This window comes from Mobula birostris, chromosome 18 (genome assembly GCF_030028105.1).
Source record: "Mobula birostris isolate sMobBir1 chromosome 18, sMobBir1.hap1, whole genome shotgun sequence".
Classification (NCBI taxonomy): Eukaryota; Metazoa; Chordata; class Chondrichthyes; order Myliobatiformes; family Myliobatidae; genus Mobula; species Mobula birostris.
In genome coordinates this window covers 37045536-37071159 of record NC_092387.1, presented here as the reverse complement: position 1 = coordinate 37071159, position 25624 = coordinate 37045536, and the positions used below count along the sequence as shown (strand labels likewise).

The window sequence follows — 25624 nt, the reverse complement described above, 5'->3', positions numbered from 1 at the left end:
CTAAACAAAAAGCTTTGTCAAACAAATGCTGGGTAATTTGTGAAAGGTATACACTGCAATGTTGGTGCAGAGAATAAACACCAAGTGTGTTGGGTACTAATCATCTAGACTGCTTTGTCCTGAATATTATTGACCTTCTTGCAATAACAACTTTTAGCAGATAGTTGGGCAGGTATGTGTATAGGAAAGGTTTAGAAGGATTTGGGCCAAATGCTGGCAAGTGGGACTAGATTGGATGGTCATCTTGATTGGCCCAGACTAGTTGATCTGAAGTGCCTGTTTCCAAGCTGCTTGACTCAGTGCCTCTTGGGTCTGGATGGAGATAAGCTCATTCTGACAAGTGGAGAGTCTTCCATTGCACTCTTGACATGTACTTTCTGGATAATGGGAAAGTAGGGGACATCAGGAGGTGAGGCACATTGCAGAATATTTGAAGTCTATATTTACGCAGTCAAAGGCGGTTCCCTGTTATGTGGATAGCAGGCTGGGCAGGTGGAATAACAAATACCCTGAATGTCATGAGTAAGTTCTTTCGTTAGTGATACTGAATGTAAGGTACATTTGTGTGACACAAATAATTCCTTTCCTGAATGTTGTCTGGGTCCTGCCCCATAAGCCACGGTAAGTTTCACTTTATGAGTGGCTGCAAATGGAATTCAATATTGCAAGGTCATAGGTTACAGTCCAACTCCAGACCTCATAGTGGAGAGGGATCATTGATGTAAGGTGGAGTTATGATACCACCCTGAGTTACTCTTGCAGATATGTGCTGGGTCTAAGATAAAACACCTCCAACTATCTATCTCCTTACAGAGAATTTCTCCTCATTATTGTTGATTTCAGTTTCATCAAGACTTATTGATGTCAGACTTACTTATAATTATTACACATTTGATTTCATTATCACCCACTGAAGACTCAGTACAGCAGATAAATCCTTCAGGACTCATCCAGTCCAATCAGTGGAGGCACCCTCTTATGAGTGATTCTGTGCCTTTGCTTCCTCAGTGGGGAAGAGTTCGACATAACAGCTGCCTGATATCAGTAGGGTGTTTGCTTTTTGTTTGGCCTGACATTATAAGACTTCATGGGAGTCCAGAGTCACAGGTGTAGACTCCTAGGGTCCACATTCTCCTCACTGCATGTGACTGTGCCACCGCCTCAGATACATCATCTGGTTGAATAGAACTTTGCAAGGGACATTGATCTGAGGCCAAGGACTGGAGGCCCTGGGGTTGGTATCCTGTAGGTGTGAGGGTGTGGGAAAGGCCTTTGCTTTGTTGTTCTTGCCTTGTTCTGTTCTGTTGTTGCTGCTTGTGTTGCATTAGCACTGAAGGCATGCTAAGTTGGCCCAGAATGTGTGGCAACACTTACGGGCTGCCCCCTAGCACACCCCTGGGTGCGTTGGTTGTCTAGCACAAACCGCACATTTCACTGTAATTTTCAATGTACCTGTGATAAATAAATCTGAATCTGAAGCTGAAGGAAAATCCTTGAACACCACCCGAAAATTATGATTCTGTGAGTTTGCCTGTGCCAGACATTGTTTGTTCAATCTCTAAGAAAACTCTTGCAAATTAGACACAAGTCTTCAATTGCTCATGAAAAAATTGTAGGATCAGATAAACCATAATCTGTCTATAGACATTGTGTAAATGATAATACTAGGATCTTGCTGATAAATAGAAGGAACACACATCAAAGTTGCTGGTGAACGCAGCAGGCCAGGCAGCATCTCTAGGAAGAGGTGCAGTTGACGTTTCGGGCCGAGACCCTTCGTCAGGACTAACTGAAGGAAGAGCTAGTAAGAGATTTGAAAGTGGGAGGGGGAGGGGGAGATCCAAAATGATAGGAGAAGACAGGAGGGGGAGGGATGGAGCCAAGAGCTGGACAGGTGATTGGCAAAAGGGATATGAGAGGATCATGGGACAGGAGGCCCAGGGAGAAGGAAAAGGTGGGGGGGGGGGAACCCAGAGGATGGGCAAGGGGTATAGTGAGAGGGGCAGAGGGAGAAAAAGGAGAGTGAGAGAAAGAATAAGCGTATATAAATAACAGATGGGGTACGAGGGGGAGGTGGGGCATTAGCGAAGTTAGAGAAGTCAATGGGCAAGGGCAAGGCGAGAGAAGGATTGGATTACTGTAATCTCTGCCTCAGTGATAATACGGCTGCTGATATCAAGAAGTTGTCAAAATAAAAGCTCACTCCAGGAAACTGAGTACACAATCTGGTTTGAAATTCCATTGCAGTACTAAGAGAGCACTACATTGATGGAGGTACCAAACTTTCGGATGAGCTTGTTAAACTGAGTAACACACACAAAATGCTGGAGGAACTCAGCAGATCAGGCAGCATGTATGGAAAGGAATAAAGAGCCATTATTTCAGGCCAAGACCCTTCATCAGGATTGGCAAGGTCCCATACAGAGGAAAGAGCATCAAAATTTGACTGCCTAAGGAATAACTAAAGCCAATATTCCAAAGAGTGTTTGTTTAAAAAAGGATTTTCTTATAGGGGAAAGAGATTGAGGAATTTAAGACAAGTAACTATAGAGTCTCGGGCCTGTTCAGTAAAAGGCATGAAACAAATAAACTAAGGGATAATAAAGAGGCGAGAATTGAAGGAACGCAGACATCCAGCGTTGTTACAGACCCAGAGAACATCATGGACATTGAAAGAGACAAGGTCATCGTGATACATGAAAATGAGTTGAGCTTTGCTCAATGAAGGTCAGAGAGCAGATATGCTCAAAGTTCAAAGTAAATTTATTATCAAATTATGTATACATACTGGCTGTGTGGTGAAAAAAAATGCAACAGTGCCATTTTCACCTCAGATGGTTGAAGAAGTTTGGCATGAGTCCCCATATCCTCAGGTCAATTGAGAACATCCTGACTGGTTGTGTCACTGCCTGGTACGGGAACTGTACTACCCTCAAAAGCAGGGCACTGCAGGGAGCGGTGCGGGCAGCCCAGCACATCTGTGGATGTGAATTTTCCTCTATTCAGGACATGCACGGCAACAGGTGCGTTAAAGGAGCCCGGAGGATCACCAGGGACTCCAGCTACCCCAACCACAAACTGCTTCAGCTGCTTCCATCTGGCAAACAGTACCGCAGCATTAAGGCCAGGACCAAAAGGCTCCAGAACAGCTTCTTTCGCCAGGCCATCAGATTTATCAATACATATTGATCTGATTGCATATCTGGCTGAGAATAAATAAATTAAGGGATAATAAAGAGGCCAGAATTGGAGGAATGTAGACGTCCCACATCTACGAAACAATTATACAATCTTAGTGTTTGGGCAATATCCTCCCAAATTTCCCTTCCTTATTGCTTGTACATCGTGATAGAGATGCAACATTAAGATAATTACTCCATCAAGTTGTGAGATGGATGTGAGAAATAAAATTCAAGTTCTAATTATATGACCTTGAGATTCATCTCCTATCAGGCAGCCACAAAATAAAGAAACCCAAAAGAACCCATAAAAAAAGACTATCGAACACCCAGCGTGCGGAGAGAAAATCAAATCATGCAAACCAATAACTGCGAGCAAACAGCGTTCTGAAGTGAATTCCGCAAAGAGAGTCCCGTGGTTCAGCATAGTTCATCGCAGAACCGAGTAAATGTCGTAGAGCAGTGATCGGAACCGGCTCGTCCCTCACCTCGAGCCCCGACACCCTGACCCTTTTAATCTGGCCCGGCGGCTAAATTAACGTCCAAATAATGTGACAGCTGAGTCAGAATCAGATCAAACTAGGACATGAGTAACAGAGCTCTGGATAAAATTTTAAGGACAAAATGTACACCCATGTGCACTGAAACAGTTATCTGGAGCAATAAATACAATTCAGTCAACAGCAGAGAACTGAAGGTAAGATGAAGACTAGCGATATAGAAAGGAAGAAATAGTGGTCTTCCTTGTTACGGATTATGAGGTCAAAATCAGCTTCAAAGTTTCAAACTGTTTTTTTTGTTCAGTGCTTTATCACACTACTAATAGCATCAGAGTTACTATTTTGCCTGAAGTACTATAGTGACCATACTTAAAAGTTTGTGCATGGCACTTTATTTTTTTTAAGTAGTAAATTCATAAAACAAAGATTCTGATGACAGTATCTACTAAACTTCTTTATTATAAACACAAGAGATTCTGCAGATGCTGGAAATCTTGAGCCACACACAAAATGCTGGAGAAAACAAGGCAGGCAGGCAGCATCTATGGAGGAGAACAAATCACAGATGTTTTGGGCCAAGACCCTTCATCAGGACTGAAAAGGAAGAGGGCAGAAGCCAGAATAAAAGTAGGTGAGAGAGGGGAAGGAGTACAAGCTGGCAGGTGATAGGTGAAGCAAGGTGAGGGAGAAGATGGGTGGGTAGGAAATATTCCTCTTCCACGTATCATCTCCCAGCTTCTTACTTCATCCCCCCCTTCCCCAACCACCCATTTTCCCCCACTCCTATCACCCACCTACCCCTTCCCCCACCTTCTTATTCTGGCTTCTGCTCTCTTCCTTTCCAATGCAGTGGAAGGGTCTCGGCCTGAAACATTGACTGTTTATTCCTCTCCACAGATGCTAGCTGACTAGCTGATCCCTCTGGCCTTTTGTGTCTGTTGCCCAAACTTCTTTATTGTTATTTTTCAAACACATTTGAATTCAAATTGAGATCAGTCTTCTGACTCCATGGCCAATTTTTGCTTGATAACACTCACGCCATGATTTGGGATATTGTGCCAAAGGCAAGATTCTTTTACATCCATCACAGTGCAGTGTCCCTGGATCCTGAAGCTGGAGTCTGAGTGGGACTGCCTGCAGCTCTCTGGATGCTGACCTGCAATGAGTTGAATGACTTTCCTCATGATCTGTTATCCTGTGATACAAAATGTCTCATTTTTCAGCTTACCCAGAGCTATCTTTTCAAACAGATGCTTTCTGCCATGTTTAACCAGCTGTAGGGCATTGATATATTACCGTGGTGTAAATATCCTGCTCTAGCTACTGATGCCATGACCATGAACACCCTTATTAAAATATACAGTGAATGAAGCAACACACCAAGCTTCTGTATTCACTTTGATACACAGCAACTTCAGTGTTGTTCAGACCACAGAATGTTTGTCTAGCCCTCCTTTATGAGGATGTGTTATGAGGATGTTTTAAGAGAATGTGTTAACTTTAACATGATCTTTCCTAGAGCATATTTGACAGCAAAAGTGAGTTGTAAAATTATAGATCGGGAAAATTAATTGCTGCAGCCCATTGATTCTGATCAATAGCTACGCAGCTAACTTCCAACCTGGTACTTGACCCACTGCCTTACAATTCGTGGCTCTTGCTGTACACTATGAACATTGAACTTAGAACAGCACAGCACTGGATAGGCCCTTTGGTCCACGTTGTCGTGTTAAGCTAATTAAATTGGCAATTCAATAGCTAATTAAACTAATCTCTTCTGCCTATTCATATCCCTCCATTCTCTGCACATTCACATCTCTTTCTTGCCTCCAATACCACCCTGGCAGTGCATTCCAGGCACCCACCAATCTCTGTGTGCGCAGCTTGTCCCACACATTTCCCTTGAGCTTACGCCACCCCCCCCCCGCCACCTTAAATTGGCTGTCTACTTTGTCTATGCTTCTCATAATCTTCTCTTCAGCCTCTACCGCTCCAGAGAAAACAACCCAGGTATATCTAAGTTTGTCAAGTTTCTCTTGTCATAGGACATGCTGCCCTCTACTCCAGGCAACATCCTGGTAAACCTCTTTGTACACTCTCCAAAGCCTCTACATCCCTCCTATGATGGGGAATCAGAATCCCGTGCGATACTCCAGATGCAGCTGAACCGGAGTTTTATGAAGCTGCAAAACCCTGCCTCTTCAAGTCAATGCCTCAACTAATAAGGCAAGCACACCATACAACTTGCTTACCACTGTATCAACATGTACAGGTGCCTTCCGGGAGTGATGGAGTTGGACCACAAGATCACTCTGTTCATCAGCATTGTTGAGGATCTTACCATTAACAGTTTACTGTCTCTGTAGGTTTGAGCTCTCAAAATGCAACAACTCACGTTTGACTGGATTAAACTCCACCTGCTATTTCTCTGCCCGTAACTGCTACTGATCTATATTCTACTGTATCCTTTGGCATTCTTCTACACTATCTAAGATGCTACCAATCTTTGTATTGTCAGCCACCCCCCCCCAACGTTCATATTTTTATACCTGCCACAAACAGCAGAAGTTTCATTACAAATCATTGTGGAATATCACTTGTCACAGACCTCCGGCCAGAATACGTCCCATTGATTGCTACCCTCTGCTTTCCATGAGCAAGCCAATTCTGAATCCAGATAGCCAAGTAACTGTGAATGCCAGGCATCTTAATTTTATGGTTGAGCCTACCATAGAGATGTTGTCATTAAAATCCATGCAGACACATCCATAGCTCTACCTTCATCATTTCCTCAAAAAAACTTTAGTTAGACATGCATTGCCCTGCAAAAAGCCAAGATAACAATCCGAAATTAGGTCATGTTTTCTAAATCATATCCCTAAGTACCATCTCTAATAGCTTCCCTACCACTGACATCAGACTCACTGGTCTATAACTTCTAGCATCATCCCTATTTCTCTGATAAAGGAAAAGAAGAAACCCTCTAATGTGAGTGTTTCTGCATCCACCAGCCTTTGAGTGAATTCCAAACGCTTCTGCTGAAACATATTTATTTCTTCTTTCTATTGCCAATTACTTTAAATCTGTATCTGTTGGCACAGTGCTGCCAGGATAATCAAGGACACAACCCACCCAGCCAACACACTTTTCGTCCCTCTTCCCTCCGGGAGAAGGTTCAGGAGCTTGAAGACTCGTACGGCCAGATTTGGGAACAGCTTCTTTCCAACTGCTGAACGGATCCTGACCTGGATCTGGGCCGTACCCTCCAAATATCCGGACCTGTATCTCAGTTTTTTTGCACTACCTTACTTTCCATTTTTCTATTTTCTATTTATGATTTATAATTTAAATTTTTAATATTTACTATCGATTTGTAATCCAGGGAGCGGGAAGCGCAGAATCACATATCGCTATGATGATTGTACGTTCTAGTATCAATTGTTTGGCGACAATAAAGTATAAAGTATATCACTGGTATGTAAAAACCCTGCAGAGGTAAGTAGCTCTTTTGTAGGTAACTTATCCAGTGATCTCTACCTCAGGTTAGAAATCCCTCATCAGAACTGGGAAAGTGAGTACACAAACTTGTTTACAGCTGCAGGAAAGACAGGGAGGAATGGGCAGAACAAAGGGAATATCTCTGAAGGGGCAAGACCAATTGGATAAATGAGGCAATGACAGGTGGCCGATACTTCTCTTTCTGAGTTATGTTTCGCTTGCAGCAGGGCTACATCACAAGCCCGGAGCAGGATAGAGCAATTATTGGGAAAAGAGCCAAAACCATAAATGGATGACAGCTAGAAATAAACAGCAAGTTACCTAAATCAAAAAGGCTACAACCTACACAGACAAAAGATAGGGTATTGGTCATTCATCTTGCATTGGGTCTCACTGTAACACTATATTCCACTGACAGTTAGGTCAGCATGGGAGTGCGATGGAAAATTAAAGTTGCAGGCAACTGGGAGCTCAGGACCATTCTTTCAGATAGAAGGAAGTTGCTTTTCAATACCATCACCCGATCTGTGTTTGAGTTCTCCAAAATGAACACTGAATGCAGTACACTAAATTAGAAGTGGTGCAAATGAATTGTTACTTCATCTGAAAAGACTGCTTCAGTTCCTGGTTGGTGTGAAAGAAAGAGGGAGAGGAACAGGATGTAAGTTGCATGGGAAAGTGCTAGGACAGGAGGAGCAGAGGAGAGCAGTCCCTCTGAAACGCTGAGAGGATGGTGGGTGGAGGGGTAGAAATTGGAAGAGGAACCTTGTTAAGCTGATAGGATTGTGAAGGATGATAAGATGAAAGCAGAGTCTCAAGTTGTAGTTGGATTTCAGGAGAAGCAGAAATGAGAGCAGAGGTTTGGGAAATAAATAGGATGTGGTCAAGGACTCCATCGATTATGGTAGAGGGGAAGTTCCATGAGTCTCACAGGTCAGATAAGTCTCTGGAGCAAACATGACATCAACTGGGGTTTTTGGAGAATGGAACAACGCCCTTACAGGATGAAGGGAGGGAGGAAATATAGTCAAGACAGGCTGTAGGCTTGTGGTTTTGCTCCTGACTAACCTGTCCCAGAGATAGAGATGGACAAATCCAGAAAGAGATGAGAAGGAGATGGAGCATTGAGAGCAAGGGTGGAAAATGGCAGCAAAATTGATAATTCTTTGAATACTGTATGAGTGCAGGAACTGGCGCCAAAGCAGTCACCGACGAAAAGAGTTGGGGTGGATGAGTAGAACTGATACAAGACTGTTCTACACATTCCACAGCTTGGTCTCATTCAAGTGTCCATGGCTACACCATTAATTTGGATAAACTGAGTGGAGTTGAAGAAGTTGGTTAATGTGAAGTTTGGTTCAGACAGGTAAATGAGTGTGTTGGTGGACGGGAACGACTTGGACCTCCATCAAGGAAGAAGTGGAGAGCCTTTAGAACTTCCTGACGTGTAATAGAGGTGTAGAGGGATTGGATGTGCATTAAAGACAAACCTGTTGGATTCAAGAAATCAGAAACAGTGGCAGAGGGTATCTAAAGTGTCACCGATGCACTGCGCAGTGGACCAGGGAAGAAAGATTTCTGAGTTATGTTTTGCTTGCAGCAGGGCTACAAGACAAGCCCGGAGCAGGATAGAGCAATTAATGGAAAAAGAGCCAAAATCACAAATGGATGACAGCTAGAAATAAACAGCAAGTTACCTAAATCAAAAAGGCTACAACCTACACAGACAAAAGATAGGGTATTGGTCATTCATCTTGCATTGGGTCTCACTGTAACACTATATTCCACTGACTGTTAGGTCAGCATGGGAATGTGATGGAAAATTAAAGTTGCAGGCAACTGGGAGCCAAGTTTCCATCAAACTCAATATATAAGTTTGCTGATGACACAACAATTGTAGGCCGTATCTCGGGTAATGATGAGTTTGAGTACAGAGAGAAAATTAAGAACCTGGTGGCATGGTGTGAAGACAATAACCTATCCCTCAATGTCAGCAAGATGAAGGAATTGGTTGTTGACTTCAGAAGGAGTAGCAGACCGCATGACCCAATTTACATCGGTGGTGCGCAAGTGGAACACGTCAAAAGCTTTAAATTCCTCAGGGTCAATATCACAAATGACCTGCTCTGGTTCAACCAAGCAGAGTTCACTGCCAATAAGGCCTACCAGCACCTTTACTTCCTGAGAAAACTAAAGAAATTTGGCCTGTCCCCTAAAACCCTCACTAATTTTTATAGATGCACCGTAGAAAGCATTCTTCTAGGGTGCATCGCAACCTGGTATGGAAGTTGTCCTGTCCAAGACCGAAAGAAGCTGCAGAAGATCATGAACACAGAGCAGCACATCACACAAACCAATCTTCCGTGTGTGGACTCACTTTACACCACACACTGTCGGAGCTGTGCTGCCAGGATAATCAAGGACAAGATCCACCCAGCCAACACACTTTCCGTCCCTCTTCCCTCTAGGAGAAGGCTCAGGAGCTTGAAGACTCGAACGGCCAGATTTGGGAACAGCTTCTTTCCAACTGTGATAAGACCACTGAACGGATCCTGACCCGGATCTGGGCCGTACCTTCCAAATATCCGGACCTGCCTCTCGGTTTTTTTGCACTACCTTACTTCCCATTTTTCTATTTTCTATTTATGATTTATAATTTAAATTTTTACTATTTACTAATTTTAACTATGTTTAATATTTTTAATATTTAATATTTGTAATCCAGGGAGTGTGAAGCGCAGAATCAAATATCGCTGTGATAATTGTACGTTCTAGTACCAATTGTTTGGCGACAATAAAGTATAAAGATAGAATCAAGGTAGAAAGAAATATTAGGGGCAAGAGGAAGCAGAATGATAGATCTGCCCAGACAGCCCTGAAAACACCAGCAAGTCAGCCAAACTTTCTTCACATTTTCTGGCCTTTACTCTGCCTTCCAAGCTCTCTCATTAATTTTCTGCTTTCTGTTTCTATCTTCTGAATCTATTGCTCCCACATTCCCACCAAACTGGTGTAAATCTTCTCTGGCAATAGTAGCAAAACTGTCCATGAGGAACAGATCCCAAACCTGATATGATGTTCCTTGTAAAGCATAGCTCAATGCTCTAAGAATCTATAGCTCTCATCCACGCAATTTTTGAAGTCACACATTCATCTCCACTGTCCTACTTCTGTATGCATTGCTATGTGGCACAGAGGATAATCGAGAGATTATTACCTTCACATCCTGGTATTTAATCTCTTTCTTATCTACTTAAGATCCCCCTGCTGGTCTACAATACTTTCTCTAACTTCGCTGTTGCACAAATAACCAATTGTTAAAGTGGTCTCATAAATTCATTTAAGCAATTTCAGATATTAGTTTCCCTAATTAATGCCACGCTGCTATACTTGTTATTCTGTCCTTAGCTGTTGACAGCAGAATATATGAAAAATATAAAGTGTGGTGAAATGACTAGTCTGGTATTCCAGAACCCTGGAAAACATGTTAGAGTGAAATCCAAACTAGCTCTATGTTTCCCAGTTTTTCCTCTTTTTTCTAACTTCTTTGATGTGTTTATCAACTAAACCTCTAAACCTTCTCCCTTTCCCATTCCCTCTGCTCCTCTTTACTTCTTTATCACTACAACTTCACTGTTTTCTCTTTCCTATTCTCTCCCTCTTTTTCATTTTCTCTTTATGTTTCATAAAGATATAAATATATTGCTTCCCATTATTTTGAATAAGACAAAATTGAATTTCATGTTCTCAATTTAGAATGCATAACCATCCTATGAAGTTAAATTGACTCTCCGTTGCTTGACAAATTCCAGATTCTAATATCCAGCCCAGTCTCCACTATTGTGTTCTCCTCCACATCTAACCACCTCACTGGTACAGACACAGTCACGGACAGTCAAACATTGGCTTGTCCAAATTAATCTTGTCACATTACTCCACTGCATACTGTAGACAGATTATGGAGGGGGGCTGGAGAGGGAGATTGGACAATGGTTCATATTTCAATGTTTGATTTGTTGAAGGCCAGTTGAACCCTATGGTAACCAGTATCTCCATCATAAAACATACTTATGAAATGGACAGAATACACCTCTCAGTCACTTAAGATGCCATCAAGTTCAGACTCAGTGTTAACACTCTAGCTGCACCAAGCACATCATTCAGGCAGTGCTTAGGTTGGCATTGCCTACTCTGATATAACTAAGCGTCATGCTCTAATTCCTTCCATTAACCATCCTCTACACAACCTCCAGCGCTTATCCAACACACCCATAATGGCTTTGTGCTTACTGCATCCACCAAAAGCAAACAAACTGTTCAATAATGGAGCAGTTGTCAAATAAACACTTTTTTTCCCCCACAGCCAATAGTTTGAGAACAGTAAATACGCTCAAAGAAAATCTGTGCAAAGCTTTGCTCGAAGGAAAGGTGATGATCAGCCTTTAACTTCTGAGAGTTAGCAACCCCAGTTCAGACTGGCATAGGAATATAATCAGATCAGATCAGTTCAGTGTGAATCCATTAACCAGAAAACCATGTACTATGGACCAGCCTCCACCATCTTTGGTTCCAGGGGTGCAGGCTCAGGTGGGTTGAGTGGTTCACGGTCAATGGACTTGAGGCAGGACGCGTGGAAGATAGGTGTAATCCTGAGGGATGGTGGCAGCTGAAGACAGTAAGTGACTGGATTGATCCAATTGCTGATCTTGAAGGGACTGATGAACTGGTGAAAAGGTGTAACCCAGGAAGGAGATGACAAAGGGGGTGGAACTGGCAGTTCTCTAACTTGCAATACAGTTGGTTTTCGAGGAGGCGCTGAAGGACTGAACAAACGTGACTCATGTGGCCATGGGGGTCCTTGGAGAAGATGAGAATGTCATCGAGGTAGACGAACACATACCGATGTGGCATGTCTCGGAGGACCTCATGGGTGAGGGCTTAGAAACGGCTAGACTGTTGGAAAGTCCGAAAGCCATCAGCAAGTATTTGTAGTAGCCAGTGGGTGTTATGAACACCGTTTTCCACTCATCTCCCGGTGGATATGGATTGTACACACTCATTATTCAAGGATACTCCCCGGAACGTAGTCAGGAAATTCCTTTCTATCTTTGCTCTCTACATTATTCGACCAATATTGAAGCCCCTATAAACCACACTCTTCACTTTACACACATTACTGTAATTTCCTTGCAGATTTCTCTTTTACCCTCCAAGTTCATGTTCAATTGTCATTCAACCACACATGAGTATATCCATGAATACAAGCTAAACGAAACAGCGTTATTCCAGGGCCAAAGTACAAAACACAATACCAACAGTCATACACAGCACATATAAGACAGCAAACAGATACTGTATAAGATTTCAGTAAAATACAATCACATATAATAATATAGTCCAAGACCCTGAGTCCATGAATGTTGCAGAAATCTGCAGTTGATCTCAATACAGCTTGTCTTCTGATGAGAGGACACGGGGGGACAGTACCAACTCCAGCTGCCACACCCGACACCTCTCTCCGGGCGGCTGTAAACAGGCGACAATGTGGCTGGAGGGCTGGTCCTCACTATGACCGAGGCTGTGCAGCTCCCCAGCTGGCCACCAATAAACCGGTGAATCGAACTCGCAGCATTCCACACTAACAATGTCCAAAAGGGTCTTGCAATCACAAGAAAAGTGACATAGACGGTCATTCATTATTAGACTGTATGCCTCCTTCGACGCAGGCAGCAACACGATGTGCAGCTTCTTCACTTTCTCTGCCAATGAACAACTCACTGATAGGGTAGACCTGCAGTACTTTAAATTCTTAATGTCCAGCAGGGTCTTGCAATCATAAAAATACATTTAAAAAGTGCAATAGCACCTTTTGTTGACCCCGTAGAAGCCACTGCGATGGAACACGCCGCCATATTACCAGTTTAGCGGTGAACAATCACTTTAATAGTAAACTGCAAAATAACAAGCCACAAGGGGCCACAAAACAAGTTGATTTGATGGGTAAACAAGGTCTGTGGATGAGAGTTGGGTTTAAATAGGCTGCAGGTAACGAGTTGGAAATGAGTGGCAAGTGACCAGTTGCACAGAGAAACAGTGTGTTACTGGATTCTAAATATGAATGGAATGAAACTGCAAATAGCTCAAAGGTGTTCCTCAGTTCAATGAATTTATATAACCTGCTTTTAAGGATGTGTCAAGAGTTACACATTTTTTTCAAGCCAACTCATGTACATAGGAGAAACTCAGGGTTGATCTCCCCTAGCTGGTTCTGCCTGCTTCAGGGACTTGGCAAGTTTATTAACATTCCATAGGGCAGGGATCCCTTCACATTGCTGCCTGAGACGTTCTGCATTTAAAATAAGTACGTCAACAAATTGTAGCCAACCCTTTACTCTTAGAATCATAAAATGGTGTAGCACAGAAGTGTCATAGTCAAAAGGGATACCAATTAAAATCTAATGTGCCTGTTCTTTCCCAATGTTATTTAGTACCCATTGAGTATACAGTGGATTTTGGTTAATTGGGCCTTTGGTTATCCGGAGCAGCTGCTTATTTGGGACAACCTTGAAAGAACAAAAACTAATTGAGAAAATAGCCAAGATTCCCTCTGTTTATTTGGGACAATATGCCACTTAACTGGGGCAGGACCTGTTGTTGAACATTTTCTAACTAACGTCAGTCACGTGCACATCATGTGGTGGTAAGACACCACACCATGCTTAGAGCAAACAGTTTTTAAATCGCGTAGGTTGGATGTGTTGGTGTTCAAAAAGCAGTGATTTTGTCACTGGTGGCAAGCAGTAAGACAATTCAGAACCATTTTGCTCACTGCGGTTTCAAGCATTCAGACTCGGAAATGCCAGGAACAGCCAGAAGTGAAAATGATTTCATGACTTCAACAAGTTCAGAACTACGAAGATTTTGAAGGTATTGACAATCATCATGAATGTTACCTTTGGTCCCCACTGGACACGCAGCTACTAGCCATAGTTCCAAGTAGCTGTTTGTATGTGACAGCAGCCACACACTAGGACACCACTTTGACAGGCGGGCTAAACCAGGTGAGGGTAGCCAGCAAGACTTATACCCTGGCTAGATAGAGACATCTGTCCTAGCACGCAAAGTCAGCTCCAGCAGACTAGCAGATGACATCTACAGTGAGATCCAATGGCCACGAAGGCAGTTCTGCAATGCTTCACTGGAGAACGAAGGGCATGGCACAGAAGATGTCACGATGATCCACTGCAACCAGGGAAAACTCCGGTTGTGACATCTACTTATCCCAATGGATCCGGACCTCTGAGGTCGAGAGAAACGAACTGCCCCAGTGAAGCAGCTTTTCCAGTTTAAAAACTCTCACACACAGGTTTCCTGTCACTGTCAAACACAATGGGCAACCTAATTTGTTTTGTATTTCATTTAGATACATAATTTGTTACTCAGTTAAATGGTGGTTTATCTTTTTTATACCTTTTTAACTACTTCAATGAAACTTCGGCTAATTGGGCCAGCCGCTTAATTGGGCCAAAATGTACCGGTCCTGATGTGTCCCAGTTAACCAGAATCCACTGTGTTTACTGTTGCCTATTTAAAGTTACTTTTGAATCTGATTCTCCCATCCCTCTGGGCAATGCATTCAAAATCAGAACAATCGTTTTACTCTTCAGTTAGACCATGGCTGATTAGTATTTCAACCTCATCAATTTGTCTTTGCAAGAAGTTGGATGTTGCAACTGTAATTTTGAAATTTCTTGCTTTCTCACGTGATAGCAACTCGCTATCTTGAAAATATCTCTTCATCACACCTCCGGTTATTTACCAAAAACTGTCAAACTATAAAGCCATTGTACTAAAATTTGCACAACCCCAATTTATTTTTACTTCCATATAAATACTGTGGATTCCATCCTTTTTAACTATTTCTACAAAAGTTCGGCTGATTAGGGCAGCCGCTTAATTGGGCCAAATGTACTTGTCCCAATGTGTCCGAATTAACCAGAATCCACAGTATATGCTCCACATTCTGTTGTATTCATGACAGGGCTGCTGTTACAATCAGTCTATGTCCTGTTCCTAGAACCCCAGCGCAGCACTCTGTTAGACAGAGACTCAGGAACCTGACATTTTGTGCAGCAGTTCTGGTGTAATGTGGAGGCAGATTCCAGGGTCCAATGAGTGAAACACAAGTTACATGTTGCAAATGGGCACATCAACTATTTATTTAAAATGAATAGTGGACCACTAAACTGAGCACCTAGCTAAACAAGTGCCCATCTAAACTACCCTAAAGTTTACAAAACCACAATACTGAACATCCAGTCACCCTTTAACTTAATGGGTACTCCATTAAATTTCCCCAAATTATAAGACTAAAGAACTAAGCATGCTGAAATGAATACTTAACTAAACAAATGTGGGGTGGGGTGGAGCCTACAATGCTCTTTCCCAATGGTCCTACAGCGTTGGTCATGATTTCAGCCTGAAGTGGGTGCTGGAGACAAAAGAAAGAGGCCAAGCCTCCCGCAAGTCTTATTCTTATACCTCCGAGGCACTCAGAACTGGAAACCAGTGCCATGGCATGCAAACCAACCATTGGGAAGGAGTGGCCACATCCTTTAAGTGGGCCAATCAAACACCAACATGGCGGAATCAGCAAGTAAGCCAAACTCCTCCACCCTGACATGACGTCACATAACCTTAACCACTCTTCTGCTGAACTGTGGGACAAGTAGTTGGCTGCCCACCACCACTGGCCCCGCTGTTACCACATGCATATGGTTCTTTCATTTTATAGCAAAGTCTGCCTCCACTGTTACTGGATTTCTTCCACTCACTCAGCAGCATACTCCTCACTACGAGCACATTGTCCCTTCCTGGAGCCGGTGACCCACACTGAGGTTCGGACTTGTAGGTACCAGTTTCTTTCAGTGCTTCATTCAAGATGCCACTCTTCATGTGTAAGCCTGGACATTCATTACTGGCAAGTTATTTGGCTCTCTTGCCCATCACAGTCAATCTTTGCTCTCATCTCATATGAGACCTACATTTATTCAAAGTGTGACAACTAATTACACAATACAAAGGCAGCAACTAGATTGTGCACAGCAATATGATACAGACAAGATGATGCACTCTTTGACATATTGGTTGGGATATAAATATTCGCCAAGATATCAGAGATGGCCCCATTGTGCTTTTATACAATAGTGCCATGGGGTATTTTGTGTCTAAAAGGGACTTGTTAAATGTCTTATCCGAAAGATGGGATATTCAAAAGTGTAACATCTCCTTGTTACTGTAGTGGAGTATCAACACAGGTCAGGTTTGCAATTCTCCAGTTTGGGACTTAAATCCACAACCTTCTTACTCAAAATTCAGTTGGAGAATCTCTGTCCTCATAGATTACACTCAGTGGCCACTTGATTAGGTACACCTGTGCACTTGCTCATTAATGCAAATATCTAATTAGCTAATCATGTGGCAGCAGCACAGTGCATAAAAACATGCAGACATGGCCAAGAGGTTCAGTTGTTGTTCAGACCAAACATCAGAATGGAGAAGAAATGTGATCTAAGTGACTTTGGCTGTGGAATGATTGTTGGTGCCAGGTGGGGTGGTTTGAGTATCTCAGAAACTGCTGATCTCCTGGGGTTTTCATGCACAACAGTCTCTAGGGTTTACAGATAACAGTGCAAAAAACCAAAAAAAAAATCCAGTGAGTGGCGATTAAGGGATTCTGTGTGTGAAAACGCCATGTTAATGAGAGAGGTCAGAGGAGAATAGCCAGACTGGCTCAAGGATGGCAGAAATAACTCAAAAAACATGCATCACAACAGTGGTGTACAGAAGAGCAAACTCTGCATGCACACCTTGGAGTGAATAGGCTACAGCAGCAGAATACTGCGCCGGGTTCCACTCTTGTACCTAATAAAATAGCCATTGAGTGAATCTCCCAGTGCTAACTGGGGTTATTCTAAAATAACCAAGAGTGGGAACTTAGTCTGTGCTTCTCCCTCCCTCATCTTGAACCATTAAATCGAACAGGAACCCCCACTGCAGCCTGAAATGCTATCCTTTCTTCTTCCTTATAGTCAGCTACTCACAGGTCTTGATGTATCCAAGAGCTGAGATAAAGAAATCATGACTTGCCCTTAAATCTGTGAGAGTACCTCCATCTCGTTCAATTAAATGAATAAATCTTTGGTTCAGTACACTCAAGAATTAAGGGATTACTTTGGTGTGACCTTCCTCATAAATTCAGGTTATTCACTGAACCAAGTCAACTCATTCCTACCTGTGTTTTTCTCTGCAAGATTTCTCAATATTACTGCTTCAAATTAAAACCCTGTGAACATTTTTAGACGTTAATTTATAGAAAGAGGAGGCTGTGAGTTAGAGATTGCCCAAATGTGGTCAGTCCAGCATAGCTTTCAATCAAGATGCTGCTGAGCTGCGGTCTCTGTTGAGGTCATGGCCATTTTCTTAAGTTCACAGGGATGGTTTTGGGGACAGGGACAGGAGTTAGGGGTAATTTTTAGGGACAGGATAAAGTTGAGTTAGAGGTCAGATTGGGATTTAGGGACAAGATGCAGGTGAGTTAGAGGTCAAAGGATTTCAGAACAAAATGCAGGTGAGTTAGAGATCAGATTATGATTTAGGAACAAAATGCAGGTTAGTTAGAGGTTAGATTAGGGTTTAGGGACAAGAATATGGCAGAATTAGAGGTCAGACCGGAGTCTAGACCACTGCTAAGTGCTCCATCTTCAAAGGCCAGTGATGTACATGGATGACTGAGGAAATCCAGAGTCAAGATGTCCACTCCATGCTCAAAGGCCAGCAATGTAGACGGGTGATGAAGGATATTCTTGGATGTTGGACTGGCCTAGGTCAGTGAGTCCCAAGATTAGATGTCTCTACAAGCGGGAGGCTCAAGGGCCGGTGCGTCAGTGGGCCTAGAACTCGTGTCCTGTCATCAGCCAGTCCGGGGGTTAATACCAAAGGTCGAAGCGCGAAGATCAATCAGAAGGAAGTCCTGAAGTTGAAGCCCATTAGCCAAACTTTGGAGGTTGGAGGCCCAGAGGTCTGGGGTCAGAAGAGTGACCATGAGTGTGGGTGAGTGGGAGGAAGGAAAGGGTTTTATACTGCAGTGTTGTTTCGTTGCTTGTTGAGTTGTGTGCTTTTCTGCCAAGTATCACAGACATGCTATGCTGGTGTAGGAATGTGGGGCAACACTTGTGGGCTGCCCACAGCACATCCTTTGGTGTGTTGGTTGCTAATGCAAATGATGCATTTCACTGTATGTTTTGATGTACACCAGATAAATAAATGAATCTGAAACTTAACTGGCATATTTGACCACCACAAAGATACAGCAATTGACCGATGAGATGAGTGATCTTTCTGCCTCAAAGGAACTTTCTTTCAAACAATCTGATAAATGAGCTACTTCAGATGCTGGAAGAAAATCATGCAATGACATTCTTGTGCAACCTCATAAAGAGCCATTTAAACATAATTAGTTATTAAGAAACCCTCAGGCAAGTGCACACTGAAATTACTACATAGCTTAGTTTACCCTCCATTTGTAACTCTATGGAGTTCAGTGAATAGACAATAGGTGCAGGAGTAGGCCATTCGGCCCTTCGAGCCAGCACCACCATTCACTGTGATCATGGCTGATCATCCACAATCAGTACCCTGTTCCTGCCTTATCCCCACATCCCTTGACTCCACTATCATTAAGAGCTCTATCTAACTCTTTCTTGAAAGCATCCAGAGAATTGGCCTCCACTGCCTTCTGAGGCACAGCATTCCACAGATCCACAGATCCACAGCTCTCTGGGTGAAAAAGTTTTTCCTCAACTCCGTTCTAAATGGCCTACCCCTTATTCTCAAATTGCGGCCTCTGGTTCTGGACTCCCCCAACATCGGGAACATGTTTCCTGCCTCCAGCGTGTCCAATCCTTTAATAATGTCATATGTTTCAATCAGATCCCCTCTCATCCTTCTAAATTCCAGTGTATACGTGCCCAGTCGCTCCAATCTTTCAACATACGACAGTCCTGCCATCCCGGGAATTAACCTCATGAACCTACGCTGCACTCCCTCAATAGCAAGAATGTCCTTCCTCAAATTTAGAGACCAAAACTGTACACAATACTCCAGGTGTGGTCTCACCAGGGCCCTGTACAACTGCAGAAGGACCTCTTTGCTCCTATACTCAACTCCCCTTGTTATGAAGGCCAACATGCCATTAGCTTTCTTCACTGCCTGCTGTACCTGCATGCTTACTTTCAGTGACTGAAGAACAAGGACACCTAGATCTCATTGTACTTCCCCTTTTCCTAACTTGACACCATTCAAATAGTAATCTGCTTTCCTGTTCTTACCACCAAAGTGGATAACCTCACATTTATCCACATTAAACTGCATTTGCCATGCATCTGCCCACTCACCCAACCTGTCCAAGTCATCCTGAATCATCTCAACAACCTCCACACATCTCACACTGCCACCCAGCTTTGTGTCATCTGCAAATTCGCTAATGTTACTTTTAATCCCTTCATCTAAATCATTAATGTATATTGTAAACAGCGGCAGTCCCAGCTTTGAGCCTTGTGGTACCCCACTAGACACCGCCTGCCATTCTGAAAGGGACCTGTTAATCCCTACTCTTTGTTTCCTGTCTACCAACCAACTTACGATCCATGTTTGCACAGTTTACCATCCTACCTGTCAGATGAAATAACGTACAGAATCATAAATTCTACATGAATTCAGCCTGGTGACATTGCATCCTTTTTCAACACATCCATCTTTAAAAGTGGAAATGCATTGTAAATACAAATCTGGCAACTATTCCGACTTTGTTTCACAAAGTGCTATGTCCTGGTGTCTTTATGATACATATTCCCATGGATTCAATGTCACTGACCCCTTGGGTAAGTGAAGTAAATGAAACTTTTTGTTCCGAGTAAGTCTGACAATGCCCCAACCTGCAGGCTCAGTGGTCAGGCACTCTATTCCAGCTTATTGGAATGCATCACACCTCACATCGTAATCTTCTTCCCTTCACTTTTGGCTATAGCTCAAGTTCCTGGTTCATTGGATATATTTAATAAATATAACTCAGACAAAGGCAGATTTACTGTAAATACAAACTTTTGAAATCAAAACAAAAAAAATGCATTACTTCAATCAACTCTTAAGCATGAAGCAAGCACACTTATCTCTAGCCTGGCAATTTGCCATAACTACACCTTGAAAAAGTAGTGGATACAGCCCAGTCCCTCAAAGGTAAACCCCTCCCAATCATTGAGCACATCTATATGAAATGCTGTCACAGGAAAACAGCATCCATCATTAGGGACTCCTCAACCCCACACCAACCACCCAGGCCATGCTCTCTTCACGCAGCTGCCATCAGGAAGAAGGTACAAGAGCCTCAGAGCTCACACCACCAGGTTCAGGAACAGTTATTACCCCTCGACCATCAGGCTCCTGAACCAAAGGGGATAACTTCACTCAGCTTCATTTGCCCCAACCCACAAATGTTCCCACAACCTATGTACTCATTTTCAAGAATCCTTCATCTCATGTTCTCAATATATATTGCTTGTTTGTTTATTTATTTATTTATTATTTCTTCTTTTGTATTGTCGGCACAGCTTGTTGTCTTCTGCTCTAGTTGAACACTCCAGTCGGGCGGTCTTTCACTGATTCTGTTATGGTTATTATTCTATAGATTTATTGAGTATGCCCACAAGAAAATGAATCTCCAGGTTGTATATGGTGACACATATGTATTTTGATAATAAAATTTAAATTTACTTTGAATATTGGTTTCAGGGGTGATTGATGGCTCTGGACCTCTACTAGAAGGAGTTCAGAAGGATGAGGTGGGAGGAGGTCTCAGTGAAACCTATTGAATACTAAAAGGCCTGGATAGAGTGGACATGGATAGAGAATGTTGCCCTTAATAGAAGGGTCTAGGGTCTGAGAGCACAGCATAAGAATAAATGGATGTCCCTTGATAACTGAGATGGAGAGGATCCAAACAGAGAGTGATGAATCTGTGGAATTCATTGCCATGTCCCCGGGTGTTTTTAAGACAAAGATTGATCGATTCTTGATTGGTAAGGGGCTTAGTGATTACAGGCAGAAGGCAGGAGAATGTGTTTTTAAAAAATAGCTACAGTTGAATGGCAGAGCAGATTTGATGGGTTGGATGGCCTAATTCTGTTTATATATATTATGATTTTACGGTTTAAGATTTTGGAATAATTGTTATGTGATTGCATGCAACATTAAGCAAAGCATAGCTGTGGATTTCTTTCAAACTATCCCAGAACAAAAGACATACAATAGTAAGGTTCGGACAAATGTAGACGAGAACTAGGTCAGTCTAGTAGGCAGAGCAAACATCACAGACATTATAATGGAGGATCAGAAGGCTAGACCACGTCGGCGTTAATGCAAGAAGCCTGATCGGTAAGGCTGATGAACTTAGAGCAATTCAAAATTCCAGGGTATAGAACTTTCAGAGACGCAAGAGATTCTGTAGATGCTGAATATCTTGATTTACGCACACAAAATGCTGGAGGAACTTAGCAAGTCAGGTAGCATTTATAAAGGGGAATAAATAGTCAACTTTTGGGCTTTTTCACGATTAAGGGTCTTGGCCCAAAACATCAATGTTCATTTCCCTCTGGCTGCTTGATCTGTTGAATTCCTCCAGCATTTTGCGTGTGTTGGAATAGAACATTCAGGCCTGATGGTTGGAGATGGCAGGGATGTACATGGGTGTGGGTAGGAGGTTGAAGGAGGAGACATTGCATTATAGGGTCCTAGGAAACCATCACTGGAATAATGAGGAAGAATGTTCAAATGAGGCTTTATGGGTAAAGTCATTAGGCAGGACAAGGCAAATGCAGACTGGAAGCTGCAACTTCAAGGTAAAATTTCACTCAGGTAATGGGATTCTTCTAAAAGTGAAACAGAGCTCAGCTATTGCGTTCCCAAAAAGGTAAAAAAAAAAGATGGCAAGTCCAGGGAAGAAGTATTTGATAGCTTAGCAGTCATAAAGTTGCTTAAATCTCCAGGACATGATGAGATGTATTCCAACTAGGCTGAACCCTAATACTGAAATATAAATGAAATGGATAAATAGATATGGTGCTAGGTGACTTGAGAGCTGTAAATGTGGTGCCTCTATTCAATAAGCCAGGTAATTAAAAGCCAGCTAGTCTAACTTCACCAGCAAGACATGTATTGACCAAGGATATTGGTCAATTGATTTATTGGTGGGAGAAGCAGTCTGATTAACTTAATAGAGTTTTTTGAAATCATAGCAAACTATATTGATTGATGCACTCTGCTTGCATTTCAGTAAAGACTTGGAAGACAGGTTCAAAAGGTAAAGGCTATGGGACCCAAGGCAATTTGGCAAATTGGATCCAAAATTGGCTAGGAGACAGAGGGTGACAATGGAAATGGAGGATTGCTTTGGTGATTGGAAGCCTGTTGGATACCACAGAGATCAGGAGGATATCCCTGTTATTTGTTTTCTACATTAACAACTGAGATAGGAAGATAATAAGTTTGCAAGTGACCAAAAACTTATGACGTTGATAATGAGGCAGAAAGTCTTAAACTCCAGGATGACAATAATCAGTCGGTAGGTTGGTCAGAGCAATTACAGATTGGATTTAATTCTGTAAGTGTAGGTAATAGGTCTTATAAGGGTGGGAAATTTATTAAGAATGGTAGGGTCCTAGGGAGTAATGAGAAACAAAGGGACCTTGCTATTTATACACGTCCAAATGTAGAATGGTGAAGAAGGCATATAGGATGCTCGACTTCCTTAGAGGGGGCATAGAGTATTAGAGCAGGAAGGCATGGTACAACTTAATACAACCTTGGTTGGGCCACAACTGGAATACTGTGTGCAATCACAGTCACCATACTTTAGGAAGGAAGTGATTGCATTGGAGAGAGCACAAAAGCGACAGGTACTTCCACATTATTTAAGAAACAAGCACTTGACTTTCACATTATTTAAGAAACGAGCACTTGAATCACCAAGGCAATGAGCCAAGTGCTGGTAAATGGGATTAATATACTTAGACCCTTGATGGTCACTTTAATACTGTAAGAAAAAGGCCTTCTCACTGTGCTGCATGCCTCTATAATTCTATGACAAGTAGTTTGTTTGTGGAACTGCAGTTTCAATCCCGATTTAGCCCCACCAAATAGCAACCAACCCCAAAAAGAAAGTGACTGACGTCGAATGAAGTTGCTGAGGTCCCCACCCCCTCCCAATTCTTCCTCCCTTAGACCTGTTTCAAGTAGTTTGGGAGTGTTCTGAAATAGGCATTCCGTGTTCAATAATTTCGGCAAATGGCACCAAACACATATCAAGGCACCTGCTTATTCTGATTAAAAAGCACAGCCTACAGAAACAACCAAGTGTTGAGTGCCTGTGTGTTCGATTCAGCAAAAAAGGGGCCGGTCCCCTGAATGATTAATCAGAATAAAATACTTCATTTGATCGTGGTGGGGGTGGGGGTGGAATGGGAATGTCGGCCTCGTTGTTTGAAATTGAAAGTAGTGCTTTATAATTTTAAAGGCACTTACCTCTTAAAGTGACAGTATTAGGATCAAATCATGGAGCTTCAATAGTCACCAGCTCACTGAAAAGTACCTTTTCAGGAAAGCCCTCTCATGACCTCTCTCATCCCTAAGCCCTCAACAAATCAAAACCCCGTAACAAATAAGTTTCAACATTAAGTTCACAATTCACCTCCTTCACTTCCCGTAATAACGATTCTAAAGTCAGTGAAGTGAACGAAAGTTGTTAGATTTGGGGACCTCGGAAAACCTGGACTGAGATTTTAGGATGCGACATTGAATTTGGGAATGGAATCGGAAAGTACGCGCTGAGAGACTTCGGAGACGAAAAAGTAGCCGGAAGCAGCAGAGAAAGTTCGTTCAAAATAACTGAAGCGAAAAACAGGAGAAAGAGAAAGAACGAGGTGAATTGTTGTAGGGTTCCAAAATAAGGGGACTAGACCAAGATGGGAAAAACATTTATCCTCACACTGTCCACGTTCCCGCGATGGATACAATACTGGTCAACAGAGGCAGTAACAGCCAGCAGCTCATGGTGATTCCCAATGCAAGAGATCAAGCCAGGTCCAACAGCAGCACGATCCACTCGATTACACCATCAGAGAAAACCATCAAGAGGAAAAAATTCAAGAACCCGAGGTGGAAACCCTCTCGCGGTGCCGGAGCCAGAAGCCTTATCCAGCTCCGGCTCGATGATTCACACGTTGAAGACGAGTTCACACCCGAAGAGCAGCCAGCAGGGAGTTTAGAGGAAGTTGCATCTGTTGCCAGCTGTCGCTCCAGGCTCCCTCCCTCCCTCCCTCCCTCCCTCCCTCTCTCTCTCTCTCTCTCTCTCTCTCTCTCTCTCTCTCTCTCTCTCTCTCTCTCTCTCTCTCTCTCTCTCTCTCTCTCTCTCTCTCTCTCTCTCTCTCTCTCTCTCTCTCCTTCTGAAAAAGTAACATTTCCGCAGATCTCGGGGTCCTTTGCGGACTACAGGTCAATGGTGCAATATCGCAGACCATCTGCGATTAAAGTGCGAACCGTAGGAGGCTCTTCAAAACTACTATATTTAAACCAAATATAATAAGAAACATAGAAAATAGGTGCAGGAGTAGGCCATTCGGCCCCTCGAGCCTGCGCCGCCATTCAGTATGATCATGGCTGATCATCCAACTCAGAACCCTGTACCTGCCTTCCCCCCATACCCCCGATCCCTTTAGCCGCAAGGGCCATATCTAACTCCCTCTTAAATATAGCCAATGAACTGGCCTCAACTGTTTCTTGTGGCAGAGAATTCCACAGATTCACCACTCTCTGTGTGAAGAAGTTTTTCCTAATCTCGGTCCGAAAAGGCTTCCCCTTTATCCTCAAACTGTGACCCCTCGTTCTGGACTTCCCCAACATAATTAACGCTATCCAGATTAGTTTGTAAGAATTTTAAGACTACAACTGCCGCAAAATATTAAATCTTCTGCCACTACCTCCACCCAAACCAAACTATTACAAATTATTTTGCACTATTTTAACCCTGTAGAAAATTCACTCATCTCATGTTTGCCTTTCCTCTGCCGAAGCCACTCCAACTATCTCCAAGGTCATTTCTACTCAGGCACTGCCATTTCTATGTTTATTTATGTGTGAGAGCAGATACGACCACCAAAGGAGTCTTCATTCAACATCTATTGCTTACATGTCAGCCAGCAATGGGGGATCTTGAGTTCCATTAATAAAAAGAACGCAAACTGACAAACTTGCCCAGCGTCAAAATGTCCGAGCATTCTTTACTGTCAATAAAGAACCTTTTGCAGTGCAGGACTGTGTAATGTAGACGGAAGAAAA

General features: G+C 42.8%; 1 protein-coding gene across 1 annotated transcript in view; it reads right to left on the bottom strand.

Annotated features, from left to right (window-relative positions):
* LOC140211833 (transmembrane protein 150A) overlaps positions 1–24561 on the bottom strand; it is a 71244-nt gene extending 46683 nt beyond the window's left edge. Inside the window, exon 1 of the mRNA XM_072282004.1 lies at positions 24276–24561. Coding sequence (XP_072138105.1) covers positions 24276–24340 — 65 coding nt within the window. The 5' untranslated portion in view covers positions 24341–24561. The remainder of the gene's footprint in view (positions 1–24275) is intronic.
* Positions 24562–25624: the final 1063 nt, after the last annotated feature.